The sequence below is a fragment of the Strix uralensis genome, chromosome 4 (genome assembly GCF_047716275.1).
Source record: "Strix uralensis isolate ZFMK-TIS-50842 chromosome 4, bStrUra1, whole genome shotgun sequence".
NCBI lineage: Eukaryota > Metazoa > Chordata > Aves > Strigiformes > Strigidae > Strix > Strix uralensis.
Window position 1 is genome coordinate 91,508,208 of NC_133975.1, and position 21,071 is coordinate 91,529,278.

At 44.4% G+C, this 21,071-nt stretch overlaps 1 protein-coding gene across 2 annotated transcripts in view; it reads left to right on the forward strand.

Moving 5' to 3' along the window:
* Positions 1-21,071, forward strand: part of TYRO3 (TYRO3 protein tyrosine kinase) — a 43,425-nt gene that overhangs the window by 16,867 nt on the left and 5,487 nt on the right. For both annotated transcript variants that reach the window (XM_074867821.1, XM_074867822.1), the window contains 12 exons: positions 1,313-1,428; positions 4,339-4,516; positions 5,004-5,146; positions 6,453-6,597; positions 10,750-10,879; positions 11,699-11,799; positions 12,855-12,950; positions 15,287-15,367; positions 17,097-17,189; positions 17,933-18,054; positions 18,357-18,466; positions 19,893-20,052. In XM_074867821.1, the coding sequence (XP_074723922.1) occupies positions 1,313-1,428; positions 4,339-4,516; positions 5,004-5,146; positions 6,453-6,597; positions 10,750-10,879; positions 11,699-11,799; positions 12,855-12,950; positions 15,287-15,367; positions 17,097-17,189; positions 17,933-18,054; positions 18,357-18,466; positions 19,893-20,052 (1,475 nt within the window). The remainder of the gene's footprint in view (positions 1-1,312; positions 1,429-4,338; positions 4,517-5,003; positions 5,147-6,452; positions 6,598-10,749; positions 10,880-11,698; positions 11,800-12,854; positions 12,951-15,286; positions 15,368-17,096; positions 17,190-17,932; positions 18,055-18,356; positions 18,467-19,892; positions 20,053-21,071) is intronic.

Consider the following 21,071-nt stretch of genomic DNA (forward strand, 5'->3'; position numbering starts at 1 on the left):
TCCTGTAAAATGGCCCTGTGGAGATGCTGAAGGCAGTATTGTGACGAAGGTGCTCTCTGGCAGAGTAAAAGATGCAGCTGGAGGGATCCTGGTTTGCAATCACTTTTCCACTGCTGCTTTGTGCTGGATATTGGGAGAGGTGGAAAATTTGGCCTGCAGGCAGAGCTTTGTCCTGAGAACCTTGGGTTTTTGCAAGAGGACTCCTGAGGGTACAATTTGTTGAGGTGCTGCAGGAAAGTATTACTCATGGCAGCAGCATAGGATTTTTTTTAAGTGAGCAAAAGTTTAGGGGAGAGGTGCCTGATTTTTCAGGTAATTCTTTCAGGAGTGAGGTGCCTAAATGAAAACAGACTCAGGATTGAAAAAGAGACAGTGAGGGGTGTATTGGGAAGAATGGGCAGTAACTATGTGGAATTACAGTGGGAGGAAAAGAGAGGGCAAAGGGAAGCATTGGGGATCCTAAAAGGAAGCCAAATAGCTCAGGTTAATGCGACAACATACTAGAGGCTCCTGTGGTGATAGAGGTGTCTGGTCAGAGAGCAGAGGGGCAGCACGCTGGTGCTGCTCTGTGGTGGTAGGAAGCACAAACATCGGATTCAGTGGCCAGTCTGGGAATCCTGATTTCATTCCTGGCTCAGCCCTTCATTTATAGTGTGGTACCAGCCGTGTAACAGGCGCTCCCTTTGCCTCGAATTGCCCCTCTCTGAAACAGAATGCTTTCCGAGTTTGTTCATCCCAAGCCTGGAAGAGGGTTCAGGGTGTTCGAGGAAGAGTCTGTAGTGGACACCTGGAGGCAGCACTTTCACAGCACGAAGCGGCCTGCTGCAAGTCCAGCTGCTTTGGGGTCATTACAGCAAAGCACCTTTGGAGTGGTGTGGGCAGAGCTGGTTTCGGGGCTGGACTGCAAACCAGGGGAGGGATTTTTAAAGCCCTGATCAGGTTCACAATGGAGGTCCACAGGCAGTTGTGTGCACAGGGCTGGGTCGTGCATTGCAATGGAGGGGGCAGGGAAGAGGGCTGAGTGGCGAAGGTGTAAACATCACACGCTGGCATTACTATCAAAGAGATCAACTGCTGCCTGTATGCATCAAGCAAGTATGCTGAACTATTAAAGAATGGATGCCAACAGCTTGTTCAATGTTAAAATAATAGTTTAATTCACAACAGACAGAGACACTCTCAGAAGATGTGATAATGTACCATTTCTGTTAGTGATTTCATTGCATAATTTCTAGCCTCAAGCCTCTCCATTTCCATGTGAATACCTGCTCGGTTCTGTGTATACTGAAAGGTCTCTTTGTTTCCTTTATAGCCATGCCTCTCCAGCCTCTCAATGTAACTGTAAGCCAAGTCACCAGCAGCAATGCCAGCGTGGTCTGGGTGCCAGGATTTGATGGCCATGCACCCCTCCATTCTTGCACTCTTCAGGTATGGCCCCTCTGTGTTGTCCCCTGCCCTGCATGAAGAACAGGACTCCCCTGAGCCACAACGTTGCTTGGGCTGTCTTTTATTCTCCTAACTGCTTTGTAGCAGTGTTTGAAATCTTATTTCACAGTTTTAAAACATGGAAACCTAGCAGGATTCAACTCAGTGCTTATATAGGTGCCAAAGAGCAGGGTGTGAAGTTCTGAGTGTGAAGTGTCCAGTTGAGAATTTGAGACTAGCCCCATTCTTCTTCCTGGGAGGTTACCCCATCAGTTGCTCCGTGGCAGCTACTCCATGCAGAGCGTTACACTGCAGCACCTACGAAGCACATATCACTCTATGGGAAGTGCCCTTGAGTAGCTGCAGGGTGCTCACACGTGGGGCTAGCGTGGGGCAGCTGGCCCGTGGTAACTTGCTCCAGTGCAGTGCAGTTGCCTGTGACTCCCATGCCAGCTCAGCCCTGTGCTTTGTGGTGCTAGAGGAAATGCTGGGCTCTAGACAGACCAGTGAGCCCAAGGGATGAGGAGCTTGCAAAGTATAGGATGTGGTACAGGAGGGGTGGGAATGGTGGAGGCAGGAGGCAGATTGGGCTTTTTGATACAAAGTCAGGCCTATTTGCATATTTCAGAGTAATTTTAAGCCCTGCCTCTAAATCTTGATTGGTTTTCCATTGTCAAAGACCAATTCTGCCCAGAAAATCAAGGGTGATAATATCCTTTAGCTCTACCAGGTACTGAGTACTCAACATCTCTGAAAAATTGATCTACTTCTGTAGGTTCCTGGCAACAATGGTACGTGTCCAGCTTCAGGCAGAGTTAGTTTCTAGCATTGGACACTTAACTGTAAAATCAGATCAAACAGCTGGTAACTGAGTGTCAAAAAGAAATGGTGATTCCTGAAGCAGGACAGCTGTGCAAACACAGCTAGGCACATTCCCTATGGATTTATCTACCAGGTGTGTATATTGGGCCCCTGTGCTTTCCCCACCTGATTATAGCAGCAACCTGAGCTGGAGTGGAATTTCTATGGGGTGTTGCCAACTATGTGGAGGAGGATTATAAACACAAGGTGTACTGGAAGCATCCTAGCTCATTTACTTGCAGTCCTCTTTTTATTTGGGGAGGAAACCAGAAATTTCATGTTCTGATGTTTATTCCCTTTCACAAGTAAAAGAGACCCTCAGTTTTAACTCACTGACAGAAAGAATGCCTGAATATAACTGGCCCCAGGCTCTGCTTTTTGTTGCTGCTTCTGTTCTTGTTAGCAGTCAAATGGTTTTCTTCCTCTGTTTTGTAAAACAGAGTTATCTCCAGTTGGAACAGCATATTCTCTCTGGTTTGCACGCTGCAATGCTAATCACCCTGGGTTTTGAGTTCCCCCTCTCACTTTTGGCAGGGGCAAGGGTGGGGGGGATGGGACATGTGGAAAAGAGACTGAATCAGAGCAGCTCAGTTTCTGTCCACTCAGCAGTCTCTCACCCCTTTTCTAAGCCTTCTCTGTTCTGTTTGGGGAGGACGAAGTTCCTGCGTTTGGATCTGGGAGCAGGGTGACTTGACAATAACTCTTCACTGACGGAAAGTTGTGCTTCCTTTGTCTCCCACATTGAGAGATTTTGTGAGAGACATTGACCCACATTTCTATGTGAAGATGCACATGCTCCTGGCTCCCCACGATTGCACTTTTGCTCAGAGCCTCCCAGAAAGAGGAGGGGGACTGAAACTTGGCTGTGGTTTTCTGGCACTCGGGAATTGCAGCGGGTGTCCAAGAGCACCATGTCCAGACAGGCGGATTGCTTCTTGGAATGGGGTAGGGAATCACCACGTTTACTGACTGTTAACATGAGCCATTTTCCAGGGCATAAAGGGGGCAGATGTGAGAGCACCGACTCTTCAGACTGTTGAACAGAAACACATCATCAAACTGACAGGGTTTTACACAAAAGTCTGCTTGTTTCTTTCCCTGCTTTGGATGACACTGTTAATGACAACAATATGCTTTTCTATTAAGAGAACTTGAGATTCTTCCTTTTTATTAGCCAAGTAAATCAGCGGGCCCAAAGTGTGCATGAGAATGAGCAGAAGGGCAGGGAGAAAGACTGTTATATAAAGAATATAAAGTCCATGAGTGTTTCATTTTTGTCAGTACACCTTGCTTTTACTCCCAGCTTTGCTATTTCACATGCACTTGAGAAGAAAGATAGTCTGAGCCTGGGAGCTAAGCAGTGATTTCTGCTACTGTCAGTACAAAAGCAGGAATGCTGAACCTGTTTGTGCATTAAAAGCACACAGTGATATCAGATTTCAATTAACATTTGTGTTGCTTAAAAGTTCAGATTTGGAAAAAAAAAAAAAGAGGGTTGCAGGAGTGGTAAAAAGTTTCTTTTCAGTTTAATTTGAAACAGTTTAGTTGAACCAAGTCGACAGTGTCTACCATGTCTTCAATCCACTACAAAACTGAAAATATACAAAATTCTGAAAAAGGAGTTGAGAAAAAGTTGACACTGGGCAACAGGGAAGTTGATCTACCAATTTTCATTGGCCAAATTTAGACAAGCCTCAGAGCCAGCTGCTAGCACTCAAAGCAACAAGCAGATTTAGTTTTCTTTAAAAGAAATAATAACCATCTGTAGGATTTGTAACAGAAGTAAGGAAAGTTTTAAAATAAGAGGAACCAAATTTTCAGCTGGTGGAAGATTATTGTACTGCCAGAGTTTGGAAAGTGATGTCACGCCAAATAAAAGCATAGCTCATGATTCTTAGCTTGACAACTCCCTTTTCAGTATTTTAAACACCACTGGTACCATATCTATTCTTACACTTTTCTAAACTAACCATGAAATGGATTCTTATCCCTATGGATGTGTTAGTCATGTGGCTTATGACAGCAGTCTTCTCTGTTCCACTCTTGGCGCAGGTAGCCGAGTCACCAGATGGCCAGGAGGTCTCCACTGAAGTCACCCCAGTGCCGCCCTTTGCCTACGGCGTGCAAGGCCTGAAGCATTCCACCAACTACAGTGTTCGTGTGCAGTGCAGCAATGAGATGGGCAGCTCCCCTTTCACCGACAGGGTTTATTTCCAAACCCTGGAGCTTGGTAAGCAAATAGCAGACAGGAACAGGAAAGCAGTTCTGAATCTGAAAAAGAGACAGTGATAAATTTCATTGAACTCCTCCTTGCTAATTCTGAAACGCAGGAAATGTTATACTGTCAGATTGCTTGCCCGCTCTAAGGGTCTCCTAACACCTAACGTAAAATAATAATGTGCAGTCAAATGTGGTTAACAGCAGTGGTGCACGATACACAAGTTGATCCAGCCACGGGGCTTCTGCGTGCTGGGAGTATGTCCCATTCGCTGCCTGAGACTCTTGAGGTCTTGGAAAGAAACGAGAGACACTGACCCACCTTATCGTCTCCACTCGAAGCAAACATAGTGCTGGTGGCTTGCAGAAGTTGTTCTCTCCCCTCACACTCTTCCAGCTGATCTCAAGAAAGAGGATGAAACTGTCTTTTCAGCCATTTTCAGTGTGGATAGTCCTTATTTTCCTGCAGAGAGTGATTGTGTTCTGTCCTCTGCTTTCAGCTCCAAGCAGCACCCCACAAAATATCCATGTTATCCAAAGAGATCCTGGTCTGATTTTGGAGTGGGAAGGTGTGGCTCCAGATGTGCTGAAAGAAAATGTCCTGGGATACAGGCTGGAGTGGATTCAGGATAATGTAACTCAGGTAACAAATCGAGAGGGGAGCTGAGCCGTTGGGCACAGAGTTGGAGAATGTTCATATTAAATTTTCTAGGCATTAGGATCCCTCATCCCTTATCCATACCAGGGGACTAGATTGCTGGCATTGCTTTTGTGTAAATAGATCTGTTCTGATTTGCAACAACTCCTCAGTACTTGGCCTCAAGATTTAGGCCCATTTCTCCCTTCCTGGCATATTCAGAATTCCTTCGCTTGAATATTTATCTGCAGGCAGACCAGTTCTCTGCCATTCCTGGTACAGCAAGGACAACGTAAAGAGAATTCAGTTTGTCTTTGCCTCTTTCTAGTGCTGTCCCAAAGGCAGCTCAGACAATGCAGAATCTGGGCTTTCTCTCTCCTGTGTCTGGGACTTGGCTTTCCAGAACCTAGCAGCAAACATGTATTTAACAAGTGAATGAGTTATACTGTAAATCACGGAAAGAAGGTTGTGGATTCTTTTATTTCATTTACAGTATGTAGGGAGTTGAAAGGACCTTGTCAGGGTAGAAGGCCTTTCATTTGTTCTTCAGCGTTGACCTTTCCCAGGTATCTATCTGCCTTTGAAGTTCACAGCATTTCTTATGGTTTCATGCTTCTTAAGATGTATTTAGCCAGCGCTTATTAATGATGAACAAGCCTTTAATAATAGACAGCTAGAGGGAAAAGACACTTATTTCCTTTTTTGCATGATCCATTTCATACTAGGTTAGCGTCATTGACTTTGAACAACAATATTTTGAGTTCCCATTGAACTTACATTGTGTCAGTGGTGGCAGCCTAATCTTCATGGGTTTACCGCAAATGATGTGTATGAAGAAGATCCACAAAATTACTGAAAATATGTTGGCCTTGCCATCCTAAGTAAAAATTCGCCATGAAATTCAGAAGCCGTTTGGGATTTGGTCAACAAGTTAAAACAACTCCTCTCTTGTATTAAAACTGTCAGGTGTTTTGGAGTATGTTAGTGCATCTTTGTGTTTAAACCACAAGAAGGAGGTGTATCTTTTAATAGCCCAAAAAAACCCATTTCTGTAACAACTTTCATGGATGGACCTCAAAGGAAGAAATCACTAAACCTCATATAGTCCCTATGCCCTGGGTGGAGAAGAGAAACCCAAGATGACAGCCCAAGTTAGTGACAAAACAGAGACTAGGACCCAGGAGTCACAACTCCCAACCCTTGTTATAGCATCAGTGAAGTACACAGTATTGTTTTCGTTTAGTTTTAAAGATGAAGTTTTAGCCTAGATCCCTTTTAAGACTGCTTACAGTTTGTTGCCATTTGCTCTTAGGGGGAGATGATTGTACAGGATACAAAAGCTAATCTCACAACATGGAATCCTCTCAAAGACCTGATCATCAGGGTGTGTGTGCTGAACTCTGCAGGATGTGGCCCTTGGAGTGACATCTTCCTGCTTGAAGCCCAAGAGGTCATGGGTGAGTGTTCACTGCCTTCCCTTCACTTTGGGGAAAAAAGTCAGAAGCACTGGGGCTGCTGTTTTTCGTCTGACTGAGTGCTTACAACTGACTGAGCCACGTGGCTTTATACAACAGCACACTTCATCAGGCAGAGTAGAAATTAAATAATATTTAAAGAGATGATATAAACAAAACAGCTTCTGGCCACTACTGTGTCTTCTTAAACCAGCTTTTGCTGTGCTTAGTGCAGAGCAGGGCAAGGGGAGACACAATAGAAAAGATGCAAATAAAGATTTGAAATCCTTCATTTAGCCTTAAGCCACACACACTTACAAGACTAAATGTGACAGAAAACTCCTCTAACATAGGTTCTCTTTGATTTAATTTAAAGCCATTACTGACTAGTTTCAGTTGAGCCCGATTTAAACCATGACCACATGTGGTTTTGTAATAGTTTTACTGAATGTGTTTATATTAAACCAGTTTAGCTCTCTCCATGGAAAAGCTGAGCTAGTTGTAGAAGAGGGAGGTGATGACACAGAACCTGTACCATGCAGTCTGGACCATGTGGAAGGGTTTGTTGGGAGTGAAAAACATGCACGTGTGGAGTGCATTCCTAAGTGATTAAAGGGCAGTGAAGCTTATCTGCACTGGTTTGCTTGCTACTTGTATTTCACAGTGAGTGGGAAATGGGAGTCACGCTATGGAGATGGGCAGGATGTTTTATGGGGAGATGGGTAGAAGGGAGAGACGAATGCTGCTTGTGGAGGAAACTGTAAAAAGTTTGAGGAAGACGTGGATAACAATATAGATTGGTGGTAAGAAGTCAGTGAGGTGTGATCGTGCAAAATACCCCACAGTCTCCTGAGGTTTTGTTCCCAGTGCCTGTGGCAGGACAAGACATTAGTCTCTAATCTCTGATGCTGCTTTCTTCCCACTCCACGTGTTTTTTGAGGAATCACATGGATATTGATCCCTCCTGATCCCTCCATACTTAGGAATGGCAGGGGGAACCTAGAGTGGGGTTCCCAAGCAAGCAGGAGGTGGGGGATAGGGGCAGAGTAACCAGGAGAAAACTGTAACCTTACTTTCAGTAGTGCATCTAATGAATGGTTTTAACGGCCACGTTACTCAGAAAGGCCCTTTGGCAACCCAGTTCCTGTGATGAAGTCAGTACTGATGGTTATGTGTGAGCACAGAGTCACTGTGGGATCAAAGCCCTCAAATTATTTAAAGCAGAAGGAAGGGGTGCAGAGGTCCAGAGCTGACTCTACCAGAGGTTGGTATTGGCTCCATCAATTTTTTTTCTCTTGCTTTTTGCTCAGGTATTTTCTGTGGCACCCAAATATAGAGAAAAGTACCTGAAAGGGCTAGAAGATCCCTTTGGAAAAAGGCCAGCACTGGCAAGAAGCCCCAGGGAATGTATAGGGTTTGCATTATACAGGGAGCTGGAATGGGGTAATCCTGAAAGCACAATATGTTTGCTTGGTTTTATTTACAAACCACTTCAAAAAAAGTAGCATCAGGAGTGGTGCTTGTTTTGGCCAAATGCTGTGTGGAAGCAGATATATTTCTTCACAAGCATAACAGACTGGAAATAAAGGTTCAGTGTGGAAAAACTGACAGGCCTTAAACAGCAGAGCTGCAAAAAGACTGCAGTTTTGTTTCAGGCCTGGTAGAAAATATAAGTCGCTTACTTTCCTAAAATAGCAAACCAGCACTGGTTGCTTTATGTGAGAAATGCCAGGGGTGGTTTCTGACCAGCTCCCAGAGTGGCAGTAAAAATGACTAAGCTTGTAAAAACGTTAAGTTGTATGTGTCATCACGCCAAAGCTAGTGGGAGCTCCACCCTGCTTATGTAGAGATCTTCTGCACTGTTAACAAAGATTGTTTTAATATTTTCAGAAACATTCTCAGTAGAAGACTCTTGGATTACATGCTTTGCACACTTTTGTGATATAAAACCTGCTACAGAAAGAAAAGGGGTTCTCTCATCATCAAAGGGCTCCTAAATACTCATTTAAGCTCATCTAGTACTACTGTCTTCTCTCCACCTTGTGCAGTCTTAAGGCGTATGCTGGTTGGAAAAAGGGGGTGCAGGAGATGGGAGAGGGGGAGGCGAGACAACTTGGTCTTTACTTGGGCTGCAGCCATCCTCTCTAGCTCAGTGGCATGAGTGGGAAGCAATGATCTGTGGGGCAGAGGAGGAGAAGCAGTGAATTTCAACATTCATTTCTATTTCTGATACATTTGCTATAATCTGTGGGATGGGCTCCTGGTTCCTAGCAGTTAGAAACAGGGAGAATAATTTAGTTCTGTTTTGTTTTCATCCATCCTCCTTTTGGAGAGACCCCTGGGAAGGTGACCTAAATCCCTGCTCTCTCACCAGGCCAGCTAGCAGACAGAGACTAGAAAAATAGGCCAAGAGAGGTTTGTCTCACCACAGGGGGAAGGAAACCTTATCATTAACTATCAGATAGGGCCTTTTACATCAGTGTTGTTAATTGTTTCTACCCTGACTGTTTGTCAGGAACAGCCAGAGTGATTGGCTTGGGGAATTGTGGAGGGGGTTGGAGTTACCTTTCTTGTATTCTCATTCAACTTATCTTTCTGATCCCTCTCCCTCCTGATAAGTAGCCTTGAAGGCCGGGTCAAAAGGTGCAGCAAGAGGGAGTATCATAAAACCCAGAGCCTGTAAAGCCTTCTGGGTGGGAAAAGAATATATGAGTTACTGAAGGAGATAAGGTGCTGGAAAATAGGTGCTAAAGCTCTGATAATTTGTTTCAAGTGGAGAAGTACTAGTCTGCTTCCTCAGTGGTCCAGAACTCTGTTTCCTTAAGCTCTACCTAATTAGATTAACATTGCATTTTTAAAAACGTGGATGATAAGGTTTGACAGTGGAACTAGTAATCAAACCTTAGAAGCCTTTTGCCTTCCAGGACTCTGCCAGTAAGGATGTCTGACTCCTTTTCACATATATCTGTGCAGAGGTTCATCCAAATCTCAGCCTAATTACCTAACATCTCTTTTAAGGACAGGTTTACTTATACTGTCATGACATATAACATAATAGGATTACTTACATCATCAAAGATGATTTTTCCTTAGCTTCTGGTAAAGCACAGTCAACTGCTGAAGGTGAGCAAGGGAGCATGAAGATGAAGGAGGTGCTTAGGGGCCTGTTACCTGTTCTTGTTTGTTCTTAAACAATTTGGAGATATGAGGACTATCCTAGATTTTAATAAACCCATTCAAATTCATATGTAATCTTTAGTAATTGTATTTGGAGAAGAAATCTCTCAGGGAATCGGGTTAATTTATCTGCTGTTTGCCAAGCATAGATAATATTCTTTTATTCGTAACAATATTGCTTATCTTCCTCCCCTGGCAGCTTACTCAGATTGGCAGCATCTCCCATTTCTTCTGTAGACAGTTTGTAGTCAAAAATATACATATTCTGGGAGCAAATATTAGACCAGAATTGGAACCTGCATGCTGGCTAACTTATTTCTTGACTCACGGGGCACTTCTTAAAATTTACTTTTTCTTTGGTGGAGAGACATTGAGAAGTTACAACCAACCAACAACACTGGGAAGTTACAGCCAATACCAAGTTCCACAGGGTACTTCTCTTTGTGGGAGGTGTGAGAGGGAGAAATAAATATTTTCAATCAGATTGTGATGAGGCAATTGTCTTTCTGTGTTGTCTGTCAAAATGTTATGTGGTTGGCATTCAGGCAGTACTCTGTACACTGGTCAAGGTTCTACTGGCTGCCTCAAATAGGCCAAGGTGAAACCTGCACGGAAGATGCTCATATTAAGCAACCTTTTTGTCCTGAGACTTCAGTTTAAAGGACCCCAGATCATGAGCTCATGTAAAGTTGTATAATCTGGAGCAGTGCCTTTTGCTTTCTTGAAGCTCAATGCTTAGAATAGGTTCTGATAACTGGATGCATGTGCTCTGCCTTTGCTGTGTGAAACAGCTAGTTTTTCTGATGATTGACTGAGTGGCTGTTTATGCCAAATTCCAGCGTACAATGACCCACTGTGTACACCAGATCCAGCAGCATGGCTTTTCCGTTTACAAGTAAAAAGAAGAAATATCCCTGTTTGGTCTGTTTACCATTGACAGTCTTCTATTTCCTGACTGGTGTTTTCTCCATCATCTAGGTGGCCAGAGGCAACCTCCTTATGGGACATCCTGGGTTCCTGTGGCATTGGGCATTCTCACAGCTCTGGTCACAGCTGTTGCCCTGGCTCTTATTCTCCTTCGGAAAAGAAGAAAGGAAACTCGGTTTGGGTAAGGGAGGCTCTCCTTGTGCTGGTTAGAGCGATCTTCACTTTCTCCTCTAGTGTGGTTTCTGTATCAATTATTTTTCGAAAAGCATTGTGGATTGAGTACTTTTGGCACTTTCTTTGGATAACTTTTCCACAATTTTGGGGGTGATCCCGGATTAGAGACTAGCAGGAAAGTGCCCTACCTTTTCTTCAGAATGAGAACACCAAAAATACAGTAGAAAAAACATTATGTCAATAGCTGCGCTTTATTAGAATATGGAAATATAAACTAGATCAAGGTAATTCTGCAAGTCCTTAGCACTGCTGCTTAAGAGATTCAAAATGACCCGCATCTTCTGTGTTCTTATGGGCTGGGCCCTTTATCTCATGCTGATTTTCAGTCTAGCAGCTGCTTGTAACTTCCTGACTGCCTAGAACCCTCTGGATCCCCAGGAAAGTCTCTTTTCCATCACCTCTGACACTTGGTTGTGGGTTGCTCCCTGCTGTAAGCAAGGTTCCCATTCTTTTCAGACTCTCGGCTGCACCCTCTCACAGCAGCATCTCTATTTATGCGAGTTGTGCAACCTTCCCCAACCTGCAGCTTCTCCCAGGCACAGTGAGGAGTTACTCCCCTCTTTCAGAAGGTTCCCAGCCCTTCTAGGTGTATCGGAAAGGCAACATAAACGCATTGTTCCTCCTCTTCAGCTGCACCCTCTTTGACAAAACAATCTGTAGTATTTATATGGCAAGGGGTGAGAAATCATCCATACTGTTCAACACACCCCTTTAGAAGTGAACGGCCCATATAATCGTGGCCCTGTGTATCTTTTCTGCCTTCTAGCCATGCCTTTGGCAGTGTGGTTGGCAGAGGGGATCCAGCAGTCCATTTCAGAGCTGCCAGGTCTTTCAACAGGGAGGGCCCAGAGCTCATTGAAGCAACATGTAAGTATAATGACCTGAGTGACTCTGCCTAAGAAGCTGTTTTCATGCATGTACTATGCTTTCTCTTTGTTTTCCCTGAAACTGATGTTTTTAGATCAAGAACATGGGATTAATTTACAAGGAGGTTTAGACACTGTGGATGGCGGAGGTGAAAGGCCAGAATTGCTGTTGCCATACCAATTACATAGCACTTGCTAATTACAGCTACAATCATTGTGTATATTAATACAAGGCATAAATTTGCCACTCCCCTGCCCCAGTTTCACACTACAGGGACTCCTTCGACTGTAATATGCAACAGTGAGATAAATACGGCTTAACAATATTAGCAGTACGCTTTAAATTCAGTGTGCTGAGCTGTGCTGCAAGCGTGAACCAATTAATCAGTCTAGGAAGGCCAGGAATTAGTAACTTCTCAAACAGGAGATTGAGTCCCAGGAATGGCCAGAGTTGGGATGATCCATTTCTGTCTCCTGGTTCAACAAGGGCATGGCTCTCTGTAGCAGTGCTGCATGGCTGGGTTAGGATGATGATCCAGCTCTCTTTGACTCCCTGGGTTTAAAGGTCTCTCCGTTAAATCTAGTGACCATGAACTGTTGAACCTTATGTCACCCTCTCAGCCAGGTACTGTGTGACTTGTATGGTACTTAAAATAGTCTGAGAGACAGTCATTGAAAACTGGTGCGGCTCCATCAGCTTAAATGAAGCTGTATGAATCAGTGTCTATCAGTGTCCCTTCTGACTGGATTTTGTCTTCTCAGCATTATTTACAATAGTTCTGTATTCCTGTTGCTGTGGGTGTGTTTAAGGGCGGTGTTACCACACCCTCTCCTTTTCAGTACTGCTGGTACATTTTCTTGTGGTTGAAGGTTATTGGCCTCTTGTCTGTGGTGAGGCTAGAGGACATGGAAGGGAACTCTGTCTTTTTCAGGTTTTCCTGCTTACAGTATGGGAATCGGATTGGAGATGGAGATTAGAACGGGTGACTCTTGATGTTGTGACAGACTATTTAAGTATCCCTTATTTGACTCTTCCTTTTTTTTTTTTTTTTCCAGTGGAGAGTGTAGGGATCAGTGATGAGCTAAAGACGAAACTCAAAGATGTCCTAATCCAGGAACAGCAGTTCACCTTGGGAAGAATGTTGGGCAAGGGTAAGAACCAAAACTGAACAAGGCTTTACACTGAAAGTCCCACTTGTGTTACCTTTACTGTTGAGTAGGGAGAAACAATTAGAAGCAGCCTGTTTTCTCTCCTGCTTGTAGACTGCAATTTAAATGGAACTTTCTCTTCCGCTGGGATAAAACATCTCAAAGGTTTAGCATAACTAAGAGGATATTGGCTAAGCTATTCCTATAATATGGCTCTGCAGAGTCATGAACTGCAGTCTGTGCTCAGCTTTCCAAAGTACTGTTGATTCACTGGTGTGTGAATTTCTTTCAGAGATTTAAACAAAGGAATATTCGATTAAACTTCTGCTCTTTCTACTAACAAAGCGGTGCTATAGAATTCCTTCCGTTTACATAAGCATGTGTCAAGTATTAAATGGTCTGAGACAATACAGAGACAGAGATGATCTACCTCAGACACACCAACCCCTCAAAAAGACAGAGGTGATTCAGTTTCAGATATTCTCAATGCCTGGGGTGATTTGAGTCCAGATTTTAGTTTGGGCTCTTACAGAAGCACATTTGGAACAGGTATTGAATTTTGCTGACATTTGTCCTCATTAGTTCAGGTCCTTAGGAGCTCTTCTGACTGTGGATCTTCATCTGGCTCTCCCACACAGGTGCTCCTAACATTTCTTTGAGGTTTTCAGGTCAAGAGGGATGGGCAGAGTAAAGGTGGGATCTTCTCACTTAACTTTAGCTAAAAGGTTGGCCCAGAAACTCTGTGCAAAAAGGTGGGTTTGAATTTAGGATTCCCAAATGGCAGGCCAGTGTGCTAACTGTTGAATCATCCTTCCCTACTTCTCAGGCTGAAGGCCTGAAATAAGTGAAAATGTGTAATGCTAAAGTCAGTAACTAAGGGAGGAGCATAAGTCAGAGGTCATAAGCAAAAGGAAGCTGAAGTGTTTGGCTTCTGTTTTCTTTATAAGACTAGTTTTATTGTGGTTTTCTCCGACCCTTTCCCACTGGGAGCATTCTTCCGCTCCATCCCTCCTAGAACAAATGCATTTCTTTCAGAGCAGGAAGATGACCTTCCTGCAGAAGTGGTCTTGGAGGGCTTAGCAATGCTAAGTAATTTAATAGGTGTGTCATCTGTTTGTGAGTGTCAGCTCTTGGCCAGTTCCTGGGATCCTGCTTCAACCTTCTGGGCTGTCCCTGTGGCAGGTAACAGACTGGAGATCGGCTGCAGTGGGGCCTCTGGGGATGGCCTTGGTGGGAGGATGCTAGCTGGCAGGATCTGCTCTGTGTTGTCAGACCCATTCCCCCAGCCCGTGCTCAGCATACAAGTTATCAAATGGCATGACTGCATTACCTTGGGCTCTGCTGACAGCTGAGCAACAGCTCCATAATACAGAAGTAGTACAAAATGCCTTTGCTCCTTCCCATTTTTCTCTTTTGTGGTCAGATCCACTGCTTGTGGTTGTTGTGAAATAAGCACGTGCCATACAGCAGTGAAGGACACTGGTGAAAAGCTAGTGGACAGGTAATGCTTTTGGGGTAGGTGTCCTGAGTGCCATATTTTGTTTCCTTTTCAGTCCCAGAGTTTCTCATACTAATGCGTTTTGGGTGAGGTAAGCAGTTACAAAATTAGGGAGTGCAAATCTAGAGCCAGATCTAATTCAAAGAAGCTGTTATGCTGTGATATAAAGCCACTTCAAGCTAAAATAGTTTGAAGAGGGTTTGTCCAGTTGCATTTCCTCTGATGTCCCTTAGGGAACAGACCAGGGTAAACACCTCCTGCTGTGAATAAGCATATCCCGCACACACAAGTAGGTGTTCTATATTTTGTCTGGTCAGCTGTGATCATAGAAGTCATTCCCTGAGTTTTGAGAGATAAAGCCTGATTGTGTCTCAAATGGTTGAGTCCTGGCACCATTACTCAGCTCTGACGGCTGTCAGCAGTGAGAGCTTCCTCAGCCAACCCATCCACTCGCTGCTCCAGCTAACAGCCCCCTCTCTGACCGAAGCCTCACTCAGACTCATCCCTCATGATATGGCTTCCCCAGAAATGTCTGCCTAGGATCCCAGTTTATACTCTGACTCTGCATCGTCTGTCTGGTAGGGGACTGCTTTCTTTCCCTCTTTTCCTTTGTCTTCTGGACTGCCAGCACAGTGGCCTCTGTCTTCTGGTAGTGCTGCCTCTTCTAGGCACACGTATGCTGAAAGCTGCTGGCTGGAACTGCAGAACGAAAAATGAAGCTGGTAGCTGCATTTCTTATGGTTATTCAGCTTTACCAGTGACCTCTGGAGTGAACCTGCTGTGAATCATACTTTCTTCACAAGAAGCTGTTCCCTCACTGCCTGCTCTGGTCATTTCACAGGGGAGTTTGGGTCAGTTCGAGAGGCACTACTGAAGCTAGATGATGGTTCTTTCCAGAAAGTGGCAGTGAAGATGCTGAAAGGTAAGCGGGAGCAGGGCTACCTGAAGTGCTTAAGAGAGCTTGGAAAGATTAAACGCTATCTTTCCTGCTCTCCAGCAAGCATCCCCTGATGCTCTTTACTCCTCTCTGAGCTTCCCACTCTACCCATGTTGTCTCCCATCTGTTTCATGTCAGTCTTTTTATGGTGGAAGCTCTTCAGGGAAGGACCTATACCACCTTGGTTGCTTGTACAGCACCTAGCACGTGGTGAGTGCAACCAAAACCAAGTCATAGCCACAGCTGCTTCTGTATATAGAGGGTCTCGTTCAGTTGCTTGATTCAACACAGCACTACATCATGTGGCATAGACAGCTCAGACAGTTCTGCTTGGTCTGATAATTCAGCAGTGAAAGACAGTATTCCTCCAAGCATAAATCCTAGAATAAACAGAAGAGTGTTTGGGCTGAATGCAGCGACAAGTTAACTCATCTCAGTCAGGCATATTTGATTAAGTAGTCTAACTCCCTTGTGATTTGTCATTTGATGAGTGTACATAACAAGGGCAGCTAACACATTCATCAGGCAGAAGTCTGTAACAAGAAAAGCAATTAATAGATTAGGTATAAGTCAAAGCAAGTATGTGCATATATGTATGTATATATATGTTAGCCTATGTTATTTTCACTCCTGTTGCCTGTAAGGCAAAAATTAACTGTGACTGACTTAAAAGCAGAGTCACAGTCACTTATCTGGAGCTGAGTTTGGCTGCCACAGAATACCAGTTTCTACTAAATATGCTAGTACCACATCAGTGTAGGTTGCATCATCTCATCCAGTTTCAACAATCATTCTAATCAGTTTGCAAGCTTTTGTGTAGTGAGATTGTCTACCTTCAGGCATCTAACTTGGGAACTCTGTCATCCTCCAGAGGCACCTTCCTTTCTCCATTGACTGCAAAAAAGGAAATCTACTTTTGTCTTCTGAATCATATTTAAATTACTTGCCTCAGGCAGATAATGCAAATACTGCCCTACAGATCTGAGTCTGATCTTAGCAGAACTGGAGGACTCCTGCTAAATTCAGCAACAGCAGTGGGGAAAGTAGTCCACTGGGCTAGCTCTTGATTGTATTGATACACTTTCATAAATCTGGAGATTTAAATCCGGAGCAATGAGAAATATTTTACTCCAAATTTATGCTGATGAATGTCACTGCTGAATTTGGTCCAAGCTGTGTAGTAGTGTGGTTATTTAAGAAATCTTAGCTCTAGCACCTTAGAAGACTCGATCATGCTAAGAGACATAAAAGGGTTGATCTTTCATGCCATCCTTATCAGAGATGAATTGGGGTCTGCTGTGCCAGCCAGAGGCTCCAGGTCATCTCCTCAGTTTCACCATTTTCTTAAATTTTGTGCGATGTCTTCTCTCCCTGACATTGTAGTTTAGGTCCTTTTAGCTAATTAATTCTTACATCTTTAACCCACACATGATTTGCATGGCTTCCAAGGAAAGTTGTTACTGAAAAAAGAGACACTAATCAACAGGTCTTCACTCTGCTGAGAGCCAGTTTACCGCATGTCCCTGCTGTGTGCTTACTGCTGCCCATCCCAGGAGAAACTGTCAGGCTCTGCTTTGTTGTAAACCGGTTCATCTAGCTGTAGGTCTGAGAGGATGTGCTGTGCCACAAAGAACACGCTTCTCATAATCATTATCTGTAAAACCCCTTGGAGGCCACCCACAAATGAAGAAAACTTACAGTCGCTTTTTTCCAGCGGACATCTTTACCTCGACCGACATCGAGGAGTTCCTGCGAGAGGCTGCGTGTATGAAGGAATTTGACCACCCTCATGTCACTAAACTGATTGGTAAGTCAGCGCTGGTGCTTGTGCCACAGAGCACGTCCCATTCCTGCACAATCCCACACCACCTCACATACTCACCCCCACTCCTGTCCAGCAGCAGTGCTCGTGCAGCCACCTCCGTGCTGCCTGGAGTCCTGCATGTATCAGCATTGCTCCTTCCCAGGCCTAGAGGGAGTTGGAACGGGTGTAGGTGCTCACAACACTTGCCCTCATACACCTGTAATAAGCATCTCTTATTTAAACGATTTCTTTGATTCTTGCAAATACTACAGGGAGAGTGTGGCTAGCTGAGGTATGTCTAAACTGCTGTGAAATGGGGACAGGTGGTTTGGTAGACAAACAGAGGCAGGGGAGATTGTGCCTTTCCAAAATACTGAGTAAGAAGCGAGATATTTGTGGGTGGGCACTATGGAATATGGGCAATTTCCAGAATGTGGAGACTGTTCTGCAGAGCCTGGGGTTGGGGCTGTCTGGTCTGGAGTGATCCTAGAAACATTTATAGCTGGTCTTACAAGGAGAGCCAAGAGGCACTAGGCACTTAGTGCTGCCTTTGAAGTAAACACAGTTAGAGGTATCTTAACACCTTCTGGCCTGACACCATGCAAAGGAGCTTGGAGCATGGAACGTACCTGCCAAAACTGGATATTTTCCTTCAAATTTGTAAGAGAAAGGCACAGCAGCCTGTAAGATTCCCCTTGGGACTGATCTGTTTGCTAAAACTCCTTTGCTGTGTGTGTCCTCATCAGGAGTCAGCCTACGGAGCCGTCCCAAGGGCCGTCTCCCAATCCCCATGGTGATCCTGCCCTTCATGAAGCATGGAGACCTTCATGCTTTTCTGCTGATGTCACGGATCGGGGAAAACCCTTTTGTAAGTCTGTCTTACTGTAGAATTCCTTCTGGGAGAGTGTGGATTTTCAGAGAATGTACTTGGATCAGCTCAGGGTTGGTCTCCCAAAGGCACCAGCAGATGACTGGATTTTAATACTGGAGAAAGCTGCGAGGTGTGGTGTTGGAGTATTTCATTTCATGCATTTTGAGGACCAACTCCTCCATTTCATCGCCTCCCTATATCCCCCATCCCTGCTCAGTAACCTACCAGTAAATCTTGCAGTTTTGCCATACGTGCTTGAAAGTTTCCAGGAACAGAACTTAAACTCTTATTTCTTTCAGAACTTGCCTGTTCAGACACTCCTCAAGTTCATGATTGACATTGCCAGCGGGATGGAGTACTTGAGCTCAAAAAATTTCATACACAGGGACCTTGCAGCTCGGAACTGCATGTAAGTGACCCATGAGTTTTTAGAGAAAAGAAAGACCAGAGTGGGTGAGAGAGGGATGAGAAGCCTTTCGTGCAACAGAAGTGGGGAGAAGTCCTGTCCAAGGATGCTGGTCCTTGCGTTTAAGTGAGAGTAGGCATAGGGGAGCCGTGGCCATGGGGGTGGTGGTGGTGCTGGGAGCAGGGAGCAACTCCTGATGTCCCACTGAGCTTCCAGATGGACCCTATTTATAAGGAACTTTTCCATCATTGGTCTGCACATACAGTTTCATAGAGTTGATTACAATATGTATTTGTAATTAGTCACTCTAATGGCTGTGTGTCAGCATGGGCTATTTGTTCTGCAATATAATGCAACCAACAGGAGAGAATGGATTTGGCTGTGCTAGGAGAAAGGAACTTTCATTGTAGCCTGAAGTCTGTGTTTCTTGTATCTATTTTGAGGACTTGATTATCACAATATAAGAAGTGTAGAATTTCCCTGAAAGCTTGTGGAGAATACCTTTAGAAATAATTGCATGGTGAACGCACTGTATGATCCCACGATGCTGTTCTAGTCCCAAAACTGCCTTGCCTGCTTTGAAGGGAAGAAAAGTCCTTTTTTGTCCTTTCCACTTTGCTTCTTCCCTGAGAATGGACTAAGGAACAACCCATTCTGGCAGATAGAACTCTGCCTCTGAACAAAACCACGACAACCGGTAAAATCCGCAATGAGACACAGATTTCCAAAGGCATTTGAACATCCAGATGTACAGACAGGAGCCTGATAGTCATAATGAAAAATGATAGGTTAGCCTGCTTTGACATTTATGAGAAACCCATACTGATTTCCTATTTTTAAACATCTAAAAAATACAGACAGCCTCCAGAGGAAGCTGAATGCCTATTTCAGCACATCTGGGGAAAGCAGGGAATCCTTTACGAGGCCTGGGAGCATGAAGTCTTTGTAGGCTTTACTTGCACTGTCTACCAACATGTCTGGGTTTAAGTGAGTGACAGAGCAATTGAGACCATTAACCAGGCCTGGAATGAAGATGTTGCAGATCTAGTCTGAGCAGTTGTAATAGGCAGTCTAGGCAAGCACCCTGTGTTTTTTTGACTGCCTATACAGGGTGCAGGCCTTGGTGGTAACTGCAGATGTCCTCTGATAGTCTTGGAAACTACAGAAAATATCTGAGTTCACTTTATATAACAGAGTAGACCATCTGAGCATAGCCATTTCCTTAGTCCTAATTATCTTCCTGTTAGTCTCAAGGAACTGATTTGAGACCACTAAACTATTTCACATTGGTCATCAAGTAGATGAGGTCATTATGCTTCTGGGTAGTACTTGGTAAACTATATACCTCAGTTCCCTGGACATAACTTTTTTTTTTTTGTCCTGAGGTGGCCAATACATACTTTTCTTAGTCATTGAACCTTTCCCTTAGGTTGGATGAGAACATGAACGTGAGTGTTGCAGACTTTGGGCTTTCTAAGAAAATCTACAGTGGAGACTACTACCGTCAGGGCTGTGCCTCCAAGCTGCCAGTGAAGTGGCTTGCTCTGGAAAGTCTGGCGGATAATCTGTACACAACACACAGTGATGTGGTGAGTTTTGCTCTGGTGCATTTGGGGACCACTTGTATTCGTACTGAAGTGGAGGAATCCTTCTGTATTCATTGAGGGTGGGAAAAGGCCCTGGTGATGAGAGAGGGAGTTTGCCTTGTGTTTGAGGGACAGTGCTACCTCCGCCTTGGGTGCTGTCAGAACTCAAGACTAAAAATATGCGTGAGTGGTTTATGGCAGAAGTCATGAACCCTTTTCCTCTTGTCCTTTGGTCCTTCATTTCTCAGTGGTTATCTCCATCCTCTCCTTCACCTTTCCCCTTCTCCTCTTCCTTTCTCTCTCTCTTTAAGCAGTCTCTTCTTTTTCTTTTTGCTTTCTCTTCAGCATGACAATTTGAAGGTGGCATTTGAAATGCATGTAACCCACACAGTCGTGTACAAGTGCAGCAGAGGTGCTGTAACCACTGTAGAGTGTTTAGTGATTGGTGATTGCTAGTTCAGCCAGTTTACAATAGACACTGGACAGGGCTTGTGAAAGTAATAATTTTTTGCACCTAACAAACCTTGCAGTTTAGTTTAAATGTAGAAGTACAACTGTTGCAGTGTAGAGCAAAAAAAGACCCATGAGCCATAAGTGGTTTGTTCCTTGCCCTGTTTATTGGCTAAACTCTGCTTTCATTTGTGCCTGTACATTTCCAGTAACTTAGAATCTGGCTCAATGAATTAAGAAACTGCTTTGTGAGCCTCAACCCAAAATCTTCCTGTAGCTGGGAACCACAAAACTGATACCACATACCTTAAAGAACTGTGGGTAGGAGAAGCTTGGTAGAGGTCTGCAGGTGGAAGTCAGCAGTAGCTCCCAAACCTTCCCCTGCTCCTCTGCAGGATGGGACCGGACAGGGCCTTCAGCTGTCTCCCAAGATGATGTGTCAGCATCAGCAGCATCTGATGGCTCATTTCTTTGTTTTCTAGCTAGAGTTTGGATAGTCCTTGCATGACTGCTGCTCATGTGATACTACCCCAGACTGGGAGGGTTGGCACAGTCTGAGCATGAAACTCCAC